Source organism: Sinocyclocheilus rhinocerous, unplaced genomic scaffold, assembly GCF_001515625.1.
Source record: "Sinocyclocheilus rhinocerous isolate Xijiao unplaced genomic scaffold, SAMN03320098_v1.1 scaffold633, whole genome shotgun sequence".
Taxonomy (NCBI): Eukaryota; Metazoa; Chordata; class Actinopteri; order Cypriniformes; family Cyprinidae; genus Sinocyclocheilus; species Sinocyclocheilus rhinocerous.
In genome coordinates this window covers 539,656-554,783 of record NW_015654568.1, presented here as the reverse complement: position 1 = coordinate 554,783, position 15,128 = coordinate 539,656, and the positions used below count along the sequence as shown (strand labels likewise).

Sequence of the window (15,128 nt, the reverse complement as noted above, 5' to 3'; positions counted from 1 at the left end):
ATATATATATATAACCAAGCAGGGGCATTTGATATTTTTTTGTATGTAGGTATATATCTATTTATTGTTATTTCACTATTGACCTCTGTATGGTGCTATTAACATTGACATTCATCCCTCCTTCACTTTTGGCTTCTAGCAGGTGAGGAGAATTTCTCTTGGGCAGACAGACAGATAGCAGTTCATGTGAGAAGGGACGGCAGAAAGTAGCTAAGGCACAAGGAGCTGTGTGGAAAACATTACTTGTGGCAATAGGACGCAATTCATTTTAAATTAGCATCCATAATCCCACGAAACTGACGTGTACCACTTTAGCATTAAATTAATCAAAAGTGACAGTTAAGACATTTATAATTTTACAAATAATTCTATTTCAAATAAAAGGCATTTGTTCACCAAAAAGTCCTAAAAAAGACACTCTATCACAGTTTTCACACTTAAAGGATTAGTTCACTTTCAAATTAAAATGTCCTGATAAATTACTCACCCCCATGTCATCCAAGATGTTTACGTCTTTCTTTCTTCCGTCGAAAAGAAATTAAGGTTTTTGATGAAAACATTCCAGGATTATTCTCCTTATAGTGGACTTCAACGGCTACCAAACGGTTGAAGGTCAAAATCACTGGTAACAAGTGGAGGGAAACGGGTAAAATCTATGGAATAAGAGAAAAAAAAATATTGTTGTGCCTTTGGATGTCAGAATCGGAATGCAAATAATTTTATATAATACTGTCGTCAAAGACGCCATTTGAAGCTAAACGCAGACGTTTAAACCGACAGACTATGGATGAAACCTGCTATGATTACCCTACTTTAAAGCATAAATTAGATTTAAACAATAGGTCTATATAATATTCACATATGGGACATATTGTATTAGCCCTACAGTTAAAGCATGAAATACTACTTAAAAATATAACATTTTACATAACATGTACCTATTTTAACTCACAATTCTGACATTTTTTCCCTTGCAAATGCAAGTTTATCTCCTAGTTCGAACTTTATAACTTAATTCGACTCAACAATTGCGAGTTTGTCAATTCTGAGGGAAAAAAGCCAGAAGTGTGGTATTATAAACTTATGATTCTGAGCCGAGGGAAAAAGAGAGAATGACGAGTTACCAGAATTACCAGATATAATCTCGGAATTTAAATAGAAAAATATAAACTCAAAATTCAGACGAGGAATAAGGGTCTTATCTAGTGAAACGATCGGTCATTTTCTAAAAAAGTATAAAAATGATATACTTTTTAACCTCAAACGCTGGTCTTGTGTAGCTCTGCAATGCACATGCATACTCTGTGCAGTCCCGTTCGAAACAGTTAGGGTATGTCGAAAAAATTTCCTTTTTTATTCCATGGCTTGCATAGACTGCTACATTAAAACTGGCATTTTCTGCCACCAGATAGGCTCCGCCCACAAAAAACGTCATCACTGTTTGCAAACACTGAAATTGGTCTATACTACACAACCACAAGAACAAGCACAGTCCCACAACATATAGCAAATATGCTGAGCACATGTTAAAAGATCTACTATTATGTGATTTATGTTTTTTATTTTTTTATCAATTTATCTGTTTTGTATAGAATACATGAATACTTAAGAATGGCTGTCAGTCAAGTAAAATGCTTTTTGCCAAATTCGGAACATGTGACATCAGAGTTCTAGTGTGACATGAGGTAACATTCAATTGTCTTTTTTTCCCAAATGGTTGTTGGAAATTCAGACTTTCTGAGTGGAATGCAACATGCCATAAATTATATCTCCAGGTTCCTGTCGTCGCCCTGGTGTTGAAATATCTTTGTCCGAGATTTACGATGACTGAGCCATGTGCCCCCACCGAAAAAGACCCGGGATGGGTTTCACTCATACTTAACGCATACTTAAGACAGTTGACGAAAGACAGGGAGAACCTCCTTACACATGTTTACACACAACACCAGTGCATGGTGGGTATACATAGCCCTGCGTGATCCCCCGTAATGTGACACTGTATTAATAAGAACATCTATATCAAACCAGCTGGGTTTCAGATGTCCCTCGTCCCATAAATCACTTTCAATAGCTACTGTATACTAGCATTCCTCCCTCAGCTTCTTTCTCTCTTCGCAGATAAATCACCAATCTCACAGTGCTTCTCAAGGTTATTTAGTACAGTATGTACTTGAGCTTTAACCAATGTACATCTTGCTTCCCCTTTTGTTCTTAGTGAAACCAATTTATTAGTTTCCTCTATCTGGTGGCAGTCAAGGTGGGGGACCACAACCATCTCCACACTCTATGACAGTGGCGGGTCTGTGGATATATGGCTTGATAATCGGAGGCCCTGTGTTGGGCTGAGTTTTGCTTTTTTATTATTGTGTATATTTGATGTTTTGTGACTTTCACAGTGTTGGTCACAGTGCAGCCTGTGACATGGAGAGTAATGTGAATGACTGTGTGTGCTTGTCAACTCTCAGCAGTTTCTCTTTGGCACCTCGGAAAGTGGCACTCAATCCTGTCGTCTCAACTGATGTGAAATACTTACCGCATAAACGCACGCACACACATATGACAAACTGCACAGTGATTTCCAGTCTTTTCCTGTGCAATTTATTTACTTATTTATTTTATATATATATACTGATTTTATTGCATATATTATTTAAGATAATTATTGCATATATATTGAATGACATACTATATAAAATACATTTAAATAACTGCAGACCGGAGATCTCCAAAATGGGGCGTGAACTCCAAAAGTGGGCAGAACCTAATGAATGGGGCGGGGTCTCTTCGCGCAAAGACTTTCACCATTGGCTCTGGCTTCGGCCAATTGTTATTGACTTACATTTCAAAATAAAACGTTATAAATTAAACTGTTTCTAATTGATCTAAAATAAAATATGCTATATAAATAAATATTTTCCTTGAGAGCAGAGCCCAAAGCTCGTGGCCAGTGTTGTTCGGGCCGGAGTTTGAACCTCTGCTTAATAAAGGGGAATCGCCCACGAGCTCACAGTGGCGGGTCTGTGGATATATGGCTTGATAATCGGAGGCCCTGTGTTGGGCTGAGTTTTGCTTTTTTATTATTGTGTATATTTGATGTTTTGTGACTTTCACAGTGTTGGTCACAGTGCAGCCTGTGACATGGAGAGTAATGCGGCAACCACAGCTGCCGGTTTTCTACCGTAAATTTTACGGATTTTTTTTACAGTGTATATATATGTATACAGTATTATATTAAATTATTTATTTATATAGTGCTGGGTAGTAACTGATTACATAATCTAGATTACATAATCAGATTCCAAAAATAGAGTACTCATTACTGGATTACATTTTAAATCAGATTACAGTTACTTTTTTATGGTTTATATGATTACACCATTAAACCCTGGTGTAATTTTTAATGCACTTCATGTGATGTTGATATCAAATTATGAAATATATTTTCATTCTCTCTGTTGTTGTTGTTTTTTTTTTACATCATTATGAGTTTAAAACAAGTTAGGTCTAAAAGAAATCTAAAAAGTAGTCAGACTACATTACGTAAAAAGAGTAAACTAGATTGTTACCGACCGTTTTCATCATGTAATTTGTAATCAGTAACATAATATATATATTCTGATGGTTTTCATGGGTCAGAACAGGAAATGGAGCCCAAATCTGTCTTCCTCTTAGGGATTCCCTTTTAACACAGCACTTCCCATCTGTTAGAAATCAGAATATTGTTACTGTAGCTTGATCCTACATGATTACTCCAGGTTCTCTCTCTCTCTCTCTCTGTACTGTTTGACCCTCTGTTCTCTCACCATGCAAGAGTGTTTCACTATTTCTACCGGCCCTATTACATTACCCTACCTCAGCAATACTCAAACACGGTGTTGGCTGTGGAAGAGAAAAACGAAGACTGGAAGAAAGGCAGAGGGAGACAGAAATAGAAAGAAAATGGATCCACAAATGGACTGTCCTCCTGCTAATAAATAAGGAGTGATGAGAGGACGGAGAAGAGGGGATGAAAATGGTGACTGGTCAAAAAGAACTTACAGTCGTTCGTTCACACAGAACGTGTTTTTCCATTCCACTGCGCTGCTTTTATATGTAAACATGCACTAGTCTGATGTGTTTGACCGTCGCACTCCCGCCTTTTGCAGCGTCCCGCTTGAGAAATGCCATTCTAAAAACGCGGCGCTCAAGTTAAAAGTTCAATTCTTAACCTCGCGTTTTTTTTTTATAATAATAAAACGAGTGACATGACGTAACAAAATTAGCATTATAATCTGTGATGACAGCTTTATTCATTATGATCTTGAATATAAAGTAGTTTTGGTCCTATATTGGTCAATGGGTTTCATAGTATTGCCCCAAAACCGGACATATTATGCCTTCCTATTGAATATATAGCAACTAAATAGAACAGCTTTTGTATCTTATTGTTTCATTATGATAGGAATGTTCTTTTTTGATTTATCGCATCAATTGTTTTGTTACCTAATACAACAGTGGTCTTGGACTATTCTGCCATCTATAAACCTTACGTAGCTCTGCCCCTTTTCAGCGCTGCACTCATAGTCTTTTATTTTCCCGTTTGTATTTTTGCGGTGCGTTCCAAACGGGATATATCACCCTCCGAAGGGCACTTTGGAGTAAAAACAATCATGGCTGCCATATTGAAGAGTCGTTCCAAACCGAAGTGCTCAAAACTGGCCACTTCAAAGGGCCCTTCGGAATGAAGGATTTCGAAGGGTACAACTGACGGCCCCTCATGATTCTTTGCGCTGATTATTTGCATGATGACGGTGCCTCCATATGGGCACGGGATGATGACACAGAAGGGCACTTCAAGGAACAGTTGTTTGGTCCCCTACACCCTTCAACCCTTCGAAGCTCTCACTCCGGAGGGTAAACCCTTTGAAGGGATCAGGGCATCCTTCTGAATGGAATGCTGGGCTAGTCTACAGACATTTGTTAAAGGGGTCATCGGATGCCCATTTTCCACAAGTTGATATGATTCTGTAGGGTCTTAATGAAAAGTCTATAACATACTTTGGTTACAATTTCTCAATGGTAGTGTAAAACAACACCCTTTTTACCCTGTCAAAAACAGCTCTTTTCAGAGCAAGCTGTTTTCTTGCATGCCGCTTTAAATGCAAATGAGCTCTGCTCACCCCGCCCCTCTCTTCCGAGCCGCTCTCTAAGAGATAGTAAACTTTAGCCACATTCATCGTGAAACTTGCTAACTAGCACGTTATTAGGAAAGCCGATTTGCAAAGATTCATAAAAAAACGTATACTCACTTATTCTGTAGGTGAAGCTGGATCACAAATGATTCGCACAAACATAAATGCATTTAGGCAGATCAGGGGAGCATTCCCTTCAGAAACAAACGTAATCAAACGTAAAATCATTCTTGTCTACATCTGCTCCTGCGTCGAAAACAGTGGTGGACTAATGACAGCTCACTCAGGGCGGTCTAAGGTTAAACGCTAGTGTCAATCAACTATCGTGGGAGGACCTGGTTCTGTGTGATGTCACACAGACAAGAAGCTGAGAATGGCTTGATTTGAGAAAGGGGTAATGATTTTAGTAGATTAAAAAAAAAACACTGGGTGGATTTTTATCATTATAGGGTGGTTGTGTACACACACTGCCAACACACATTGTTCAAACAGCATGTTAAAGTGCATTTCGCATCCAATGACCCCTTTAATACATCCGCTTTGAACATTACAATGCTCATTTATTAACTATACAATAAGTAAATCCACTTAACCAGCTAATTACTCTTCAACAGCGATGCTATAGAGCAGTGGTTCTCAAACTTCTCCATGAAGTACCCCCAGCCCTGCACATTTTGTATGTCTCCCTCTTCTATCACACCTGATTCAACTCATCAGCTCATTAGTGGAGACCGCAAGACCTGAAGTGGATGTGTCAGATATAGGGAGACATACAAAATTTGCAGTGCTGGGAGTACTTCATGGAGAGGTTTGAGAACCACTGCTATAGAGCTACCGCAAAAATGGAAGTTCAAAGACAAAAATCTAAAGATGACTGACCACTTGTTTCTCTGATGCATAAGGTCTATAAGTGTGAATACTGAACACCGTCATGTAATCTCAAAATAAGTAGGGCGAGGGCAAGTAGAAAGTTTTTTTTTTTTTTGTGGTCACTGTTGTGACTTAACTAGTCTTTGTTTCATATATGTAAGCAACATTGAAATTTTTTTCTTTTCATATTAATTTATTTAGGTGTAAAAGAGGTTTCTCCTGAAGGGACAGACACAAAGAAACACAAAACAGACAATAGTTGACATACAATCTAGGCAAACTTGAGAACAGTCTTGATATATTGTTGGACTCTCTTCTGAAACTCACGCATGAGATATTTTCTCAGTAGAAACATTTGAGAAGCAGGACACTTACAAGTCTACAAGAAACAACTGATATATTAAAGTGATCTCATTTGTGGTGGGTGTGACTGACAGTTTGAAAGTCAACATGAAATAATATTTTACTTACATAATAGCCAAAATAGAATACACAATGATGAAAAATATATGGCAGGACAAATTTATGGCAAACATTTAAGAAATTGGAATGATATTGATATGCGATTGATCATGAAAATTATTCAATCATTTTTTGACAGCCTAGTGAATACACATCTATTCTTCAATGTTATGCATACATAAAGCATAGCCTACTATTTCTAGCACATATGAACAAGTGTAGGCAACATGTGTCCTAATAATACAAGCCCATAACACTGTCTGGGAAACAATCTCTAGATTCAAAGAAGCCCTGTCAGTCAAGTCTTAACACCCTCCTCCTCTCATTTTGTGAGAACATATGCGCGAGCAGTAAACATAGGCATGTGTGTAACATGTAGGTTGAGTTTTTGGAGCGTAGCACTGAATGGCCTTGAATTGAGATCATGACACAGTCGCTATGTCTTGCTGAAGTGGCAAAGTGAAACCTCAGACACACACACGATCCCTGGAGCTGAAAGCAAAAAACAAAACATCACAGCTGCCATGACCTTGAACTTAATGTAGCGTCTATGTGTACGTATATGATTGCAATGTTGTAAGGTTCATCTTCTTGGATTAAAACTGCCTGGACATTGTTGAAATCCCCAGGCTTAAGGGACCTTAGAAGTACATTTTACTGTAATACTTACAGAACAGTAAGAGTCTAATACACAGTCCCATAACAAAACTGGCCTGGACAAAAGAATATAGGCTAGTGGTGCTATATTTATGTATATATATATATATATATATATATATGACTGTTATATACAAGAGAGCATCTTGAGAATTTATCTGTTATAAGATTGTTAAACCATTTGTGTCTCTGCAGAAGGTCTGTTCTTTTTGCTGCCACTCCACGGTCACTCATTATTACTGCATCTCAATCCTTCACAAGCCTTTAATTCTGCTGATGTTTCTTAGTGGAATAGTTCAACCAAAAAGTAAATAAAAATTATCTTCAGCCTCATGCAATTTTAAAGCATCTAGCTGTTAATTTTATTTTATTTATGTGTGTGTGTGTGTGTGTGTGTGATAATAGTATTTTAACAATGAAAAAAGGTAACATTGTGGCCATATCAAAATTCTGTTTTTTTTTAGCGACCTGAATTGGCAACATTGGTTCAACCAATAGCGTGGCTTATGGGTGGGACTATTTGTTTAGCCGACCAATGATAGCTTGGAGCAGAACATTCAATATTTTTGCAACTCCATCCATTTGGTGACACTAGCATTGTGCAGAAATTATAATTTCAAGAATTTGCTTCTTGAGACCCATGGAAGAAATTAACAGATTATATTATTTCATCTTTAAATACTTTAAGCCTGTGTTCACAACCGAGTAGGCCTATGTAGTGCAACAGTGACTATGTTTACATGGACATCAGTAATCTAATTATTAGTTAGTGGAAGCTAGAGATTACGGTTTATAAAGTTTTAAATATGGATATTTTTTGTACAAAAACGCATCGATTCGCTACAGGAGGCCTTTGTTCACCCCCCGTATCCGTGCGAGACACTTTTTTTTATGGATGGGCACGTTTTATTTTATTTCTTTTGGACTGAAACACTGCAACACCCGCTGACTGCAATGATAGAGTTTGGAATAGCCAGGACATATATAAGCCAGGACATCAATATAACTCTGACTTGATTCGTCTGAAAGAAGAAAGTCATATACACCTAGGATGCCTCGGGGGTGAGTAAAACACAGCCTAATTTTCATTTTTGGGTGAACTAACCCTTTAAGGTGTTTACATGTCTATACTGCACTTCAGTAATGTGACTAAAATAGGAATACTCCAAATGTCTTAATTCGATTTCTGTTTACTTCAATTATGACTTTAGCCGGATTAAGGTAATCAAAAATCTCTGTTTACATGGTAGATTCTTAATCAGAGTATTGTCTTATATCGTATTAAAATCGGAGTATTGTTGTCCATGTAAATGTACTCAATGACCTGTCTCACCTGATGACTTGTAGCAGGTGAGCTGCAGGTGAATTCCTTTAACTCAAGAATTAATCAGGCGGACTGCCGAACTGAAAGAGAAAAAGATTCAACTACACTACGAGAATGAAATTTGAATTATTAACATTACGGGTTGGTTTCTTTCTTTCTTCCTTTCTGTCGTTCTTATTCAACAGTACAGAGTTTAAGTGGGCGTTAAACAGGACCCGTTCTTTCATGATGCACCTCTTGGTCTTTGCGTCGCGTCTCGCTGAGCGTTTTTTATTAGCCTTATTACTCGCGTCAAGTAAAAAAAAAAAAAAACACAATTCAAATTTGCTTCCACTTGAAACATTTTAAACGCCTCTTCATACCGGTGTTCTCCATTCTGTTGTTTCTGAACCCAATAACGGCGCTTTAGTTTGTGAAGTCCTCATGCTAAAGTCCCCCACCGGGACTCTTTCAGTTCCCCTTTGGTTTACGTGCAACTGTAAACCCTCCTCAGAAAACCACCAGAAGCTTGACTTCCACTTTACTCAACTAATCACACTCCGTCTGTCTCTGTCTGTGAGCGTCTGAAGAGCTCTGAATCCCCCATCATCCAGCATGTCTCTCCCGCAACAGCTGCGCGATGAAAGGTGAGCGAAATCATCTCTTTATTATTATTTTCTCGTCGTGAATATTCATGATATCAAAGCCGAGGTTCCTGCGTCGTAGTAGAGTCGCTTTCAGGGCGTAGTGTTTGTGTACTATTCCAGTTTAACTTGTAACTGTACTTTAAAATACTATGCTGTGGTGTAATTATTATTCTATACAGTAGTAGGCTATACTGTATTGGATGGAGTGTACTATGGAACAACAGATAGTCTCAGTTTAGTGTAGTTGACTAAACCTATACTATACTAGACAAGACTAGTCCACCATGTCATAACCCTATGTGCAGGCCTACATTTTCAGTATTTAACACAAGTTTGTTTATGACATAATGCAAATTATTCAGAAAATATTTAAATTTATCTCACAATTTAAAAATATAAATAAAATTGTGGGTATTGATTTATCCACATAGAAAAGTATTCTCATCTCAAAAAGTATAATTTAGACAACTATAAAACATTTGATTTTTGATTATTATTATTAGTAGTAGTAGTAGCAGTAGGCCTAGTAGTAGTAGTGGTAGTAGTATTAATGTAAGTGTTTCAACAAAGAATATAATCTTTATATTGTGTGTACACACACAAAAAAAAATGCTTTTAATGCTGGAGCAGATTACTTTATTGTAAATTCATTACTGTAACATTGATTAAAAAACATATTTCAGGGCATATTTTCTGTGCTAATCAAAATGTTTGTAACATTTGTTTACCTGACAGTGATTTCGACCAGCTTCCAGACAACATCCCAGTCACTGCAACCATTGCTGACATTGAGGAAAAGAAAGGTTTCATTGTTTACTATGTGAGTTTCCCCAGACCTGAACCCCTGTAGTTGACCTTTCCTCTAGTCTGCCTGGCTTTTATAATTTGTCTGCCTTATAGTCTGCCTATTACCTGTGATTTATGTTTAACCAACTGCATCCAACTACAAAATACTATTAAATGCCATATGTATAAAATGCCAGTCTTAAATATTGTCAAGGGGACACATTCTTGCATTCTTTAAAAAAATTTTTTTTTACTTGTTTGTCTATGTACACACCTGTCAGCCTGATGTCTTTTGCCATTGTGTCACTTTCAATGTTTTTAAATTTCATAAACTACTGCATAACATAACTTATGCATACTGCATAAGTTTTTGACTTGTTTGTTCTTTATCACCTTCTTACAGAGGTTCGTAATTGAGGTGAAGGCCAAAGGCAACAGTAAATACCTGATCTACAGAAGGTATCGTCAGTTCTTCGTTCTGCACCAGAGTTTGGAGCTTAAGTACTCAGCTGAAGCCCAGCCAGGATACTACACCTGCCAACTACCTACCCTGCCAGGTCTGTGACTAAGCCGCTGTTGCACAGCCTCATCTAAAACAACAGCGATGTAGAGCCCTGGGGAAATCTAGGTTCATTAGCACAGGCCACATACACGCTGCAGCTAAATACCGTTGTCCTGTCTCTACTACTGTAGGTGCTTAAAGGGGATGTCTAATGCTATTTCATGCTTTCTGACTTATTTACACTGCTAAAGAGTTAGATTCTCATGCTAAACATGACCTCTCATGAAGTCTCAAAAAATTTGATGTATGACGGAATATTTCACTCCAAATACACTCCTTCAGTTTCTAAAAGTTTTTTTTTTCTTTTCTCGAGTATGGCCCTGTATGACGTCATAAAGGGCGGAATTCCTTTTATGGGCACTTCTCCCACATGCACACGTCAACCAGAGTGAGAGCAAGAGCACACCCATCAATATTGTCGGCAGTGCTGCACAGGACTTGCTCGGGATTTTACATATTGCTTATGACCACAAAATCAACAATGTCACCAAAGAAGTGTGTTTTTGGTTGTGAGGGAAAGATAACCTTGTTCAGCTTCCCAAAGAACCCAGCGTTAAGGGAATTATGTCGATGTCACAGCTTGCAGACGATTGTTACGCAAAAGCTTTGCATGCTCGTGACTCTTTAGCTCCACCCACAGCACTTCTCCCAGAGCTTGACTGTTTTCGGAGAGAAAAGGTACAGCTTTGTCTTTCTTTTATAAGTCTGATAAAACTAGGGCTGACCTCGAGTAAGGATTTTTCTGGTCGACTAGTAGTCGTTCATTTGAAGCATTAGTCGACTAATCACACGTTTATTAATAAACCATTTAAATCATTATAATGAGCCTTTAATTGCCTACATAGCCTAATAAGCGCACAAATACACGCATAAAGCTTGCCACAGCGCACCGGCAGAAGTAATGGTTATGAATGTGTCAGTGAAAATCAGTAAGGAGACTGCATTAACATTTTAATAATTTGATAAACTAGTGTTTTCTGTGTTTTCAGCTTCAGAGATGAAGTCGGTGACACTGAATCGTCATCTCCACAGTAGTGGATGCGCCTGTATGCATGTTTCATATGGATTACATAATCTGAGAATGTGTTTTCCATTTGAATTGGTTCATTTGAAAGTAGACATTTCACTCTCTATAGATATATTTTGAATGTCTGTAAGGCAAAGATATACACAGAGTTTAGCGCTCAAGTTCACAGAGACCGAGACGGCAGTAAGCGCATAATGTTTGCTTTCATTATTTTACAAAAGCACGGTATTGTGAGTGCACACAAATAAACGTAGAGTCTTTACAGATTCGAAAGCTGATTTACTCTTATCTGTATGACCAAAAATGACGGAGTATTTTAAGAGCAAGTGAGCACACCGGCACCTCCATCTGTCCTGCAGTGAATGCTGTTCAGCTTCACACTCCGCACAGACACTTGAACAGGGCACATTTCTCTAGGTACCATTAGATTGAGCGGTCATGTAAAGTTGCTAATACAAGTATTACATAAGTTTACATATTTCAGATAATAAGGCATATTTGAGGTTGATGAATGATAGGCGAGCGTTTGAATGTCCTGCCCGATGTACTGTATTACCACATAGACCAGCTGTTAACGATCTGTTAGTCACGGACTGTGTGACTTCGCCTGTGGAATTTTTTTTTTTCTGTGACTAAGCGACTAATACAATTTTGGTTGACCAAGCCTCTTCTGGTCGACTATTAGGGGGCAGCCCTAGACAAAACTAAAGACTCTTTGGAGATATGCAGGATGCAATACTACTCTATAGGTACTGAGATTGGCGCAAACTGTGTGTGTTATGTCCCCTTTAGTCCCATTTGGAGTGACAGCCACCTAACTACAAAACGACTAAAAAACTTCCCAAAAGCTCAGATAGTAACTGAAGTTTCATTAAATTTGTGCAGTATGTACAGAACTGAACTGAACAACTAGTTATTTAGATGCATTATGTAAATTTGTAAAGTCCATTAAAGTTCTTGCTTAAGGTTCACCGCACAACCAGAGCTAGTGGAATTAGTTTCCATATCCTTCAACAATGCCATGAACTTAATTACTAATCCACCTTAAGCAAGGGTGTCCAATCCTGCTCCTGGAGGGCCACCTTTCCACAACCTGCTCCAACGTACCTGCCTGGAAGTTTATAGCTATCCTGAATATCTTGAATAGCTGGTTCAGGTATGTTTGCTTAGGGTTGGTGCTAAACTCTGCAGAAATGTGGCCCTCTAGGATCAGGATTGGACACTCCTACTTTTGAACAACCTGAGGTCAAGGGCTTCGCTTAAGAGTGCAATGATCATGATTTGGGTTGTCACCAGTTTGACGGCAGCCAAAAGTAATCTCTCTGACAATCCGACCCAAGTCCCAAAACTCAATATACAACAAGTATGAGGGGGTACAGGTACTGTCAAGATAAAAGTAGAAGAAACAAGTACAACCATATAGATAAGATTTGTGAAGCCATAACTTCAACCCGTCAACGGATGATCACCTTGATGAGGTTGTGTAGGAGCATTACAGGAGACTTCAAGTCACAAATTTAGCTGTGGAGAGCTCAGAAAAATCTAAGAAGATGTTCAAAAACAACAACAGGCTAGATTGGGGTGCCCTATCAAGCCCAATTAAACACATCTGAATCAAAGTTAACAAGATCTTCAGGATTACTAGAATCTTCCAGGCAGGTATGTTGGGACAAGTTGGAGTTAAACTCTACAGGATACTCATCCTCCAGGAGCAGGATTGGACACCCCATGGTTAGATGCAGGAACGAATTGTACGGTCGGAAAAATGATTTCAAAACATCAGATCATGGATCACACCATGTGCGAGCCCTTTAGCTACACCACCTTCCATTGTCTTACATTTGCTGTTCCTCCAGAGTCAAAGTTCACTCCTTAGGTGGACTTTGTTCTTTGAGTACTTGAAGTGTTTCCCACAGAGTTACTGATTAACTAGAACTTCTGTGATTGGGATGGAGAACAGCACAGACAAGAGACAGATGAAGGGAATAGCATTGTATTGCCAGGAAAATGAGATGAGTAGCATCCTTTTGACTGACACTGACACCATTGTCTGTCTCTTCTTGTCCTCATCTACATTCACTTCATCAATCCACACATAAATATTTGCACGCACATGGAAATGCAGTTTTCAAATTTGTTTGAATTTGTTTGAAAGGTCCCAAAGGTCTGAGCCCGCCTGAGACTCGTCAGAACCAAACATCATCAACAATCATATTTTTAAATGGAATATGAACCAGTACTTGATACAACACCAACCCTATAGAAGAAGTAATAACACCATCTACGTCATCGTAGTAGTGTTATCTACTCTTGTTTCATTCTGTAGTCTCTAATGTCTTTAACCTCTTTTCTGATCCTTTTTTAATCAGCCTTATGTCTCAGGCCTCTTTCTCTTTGTCTCGTGTTCTTTTTCACTGCCCGTTCCCTTCTCTGTCTTTGACCAAACGAGTATGTGTATAATTGAATTCAAAAAGAAGGAGAGGTTGTTCTTTTCAAAACCTAAGTCACTCTCTGTCAGCTTAACTTGTCAGTTTTGATTTAATTTAAGGGTGATTCTTCAACTATGGGAACTTTTGAGCACGTTAAATTTAAGAAAATGTATAGATATAAAGCACATATGCATGCAAATAGAGAATTACGTCATTTGTTCTCTATTCTAAAAGTCATGGAAATTCCCACCACAGTGTAGTTTTCGTCACATCTCAAATGCCATTTTCTGTTCAATAGCATTCAATACTATATTTAAATGACATTCATCTGAAAAAAAAAAACACATTTCATTTAATTTCCAGCTAAAAACATCCTACTAAACAAGTCTAAACTCTATCTCTCTGTTCTTTAGAGGTTGCTTTGTCTGCCTACCTGGGTACTCTTGGATGATCTGATACGGATGTTTTTCTACCAGACTGAGTCGGATGGCCAACAGGTCCCCCGGGCCCTGCGCCGCTTGCGGCCCCCCACACGCAGAGTGTAGGAGCCTACCCACAATCCCTAATTTCTCCTTCCAGCACTTCACTGTGTACTTTTACAGGATTCTGCTGTTCTGCTAACTTTCTGCTGCCATTATTCAATAGATAAGTTTTGTGGCTCTGCCAGTCATGTCTATGCGTTTAATTTCTTGTTTAATGTGATTAAATCGAGAGCAAATGGAAAATGTAGCTGCTCCTGTGTCTATAAGAGCTCAGTAATGTCTCAGAGTAGGTGGTTTGACAAGATCCAAATCAAATGTTCTAAGACCAATTTATCTGAGCTAAGGAGTTTTTGGAGAAACATCCAAAATTGATTTAAATGAAACCAAATTTTTGTTTTTAAATATGCTATTATATTGCAATAATTTTACTTTCAATCTTCAAATTAATGTAGAAACAACATAAAGACAAAAAATATTTTTAATATTTGTTTAATGGCATCTTTTTATGTTATTTATGGAAATTGTTATTTTTTTCCTAATATTTAACCATTGACTATGGCCATTCAACATTACAGTATAATTGAGAGCTATCAATTTTAACATTAATTATAATAAAAAAAATAACAACTTCTAAATGAAGTGAACTTAAAACAATCTTCACATAAACCCATTATAATAAATGTCATATTTACCTGTGCCCTTAAGCAAGTAGGAAATATACAGAAATTGAAT

The 15,128-nt window shown here is 37.9% G+C and overlaps 2 protein-coding genes across 2 annotated transcripts in view; one reads left to right on the top strand and one right to left on the bottom strand.

Moving 5' to 3' along the window:
• LOC107717665 (parvalbumin-7-like) overlaps window positions 1-15,128 on the bottom strand; it is a 31,411-nt gene that overhangs the window by 8,259 nt on the left and 8,024 nt on the right. The gene's annotated exons all lie outside the window — the stretch shown is intronic.
• The window catches only part of LOC107717653 (neutrophil cytosol factor 4-like), a 23,351-nt gene continuing 16,857 nt past the window's right edge, over window positions 8,635-15,128 (top strand). Inside the window, exons 1-3 of the mRNA XM_016524466.1 lie at window positions 8,635-9,110; window positions 9,846-9,930; window positions 10,300-10,453. Coding sequence (XP_016379952.1) covers window positions 9,079-9,110; window positions 9,846-9,930; window positions 10,300-10,453 — 271 coding nt within the window. The 5' untranslated portion in view covers window positions 8,635-9,078. The remainder of the gene's footprint in view (window positions 9,111-9,845; window positions 9,931-10,299; window positions 10,454-15,128) is intronic.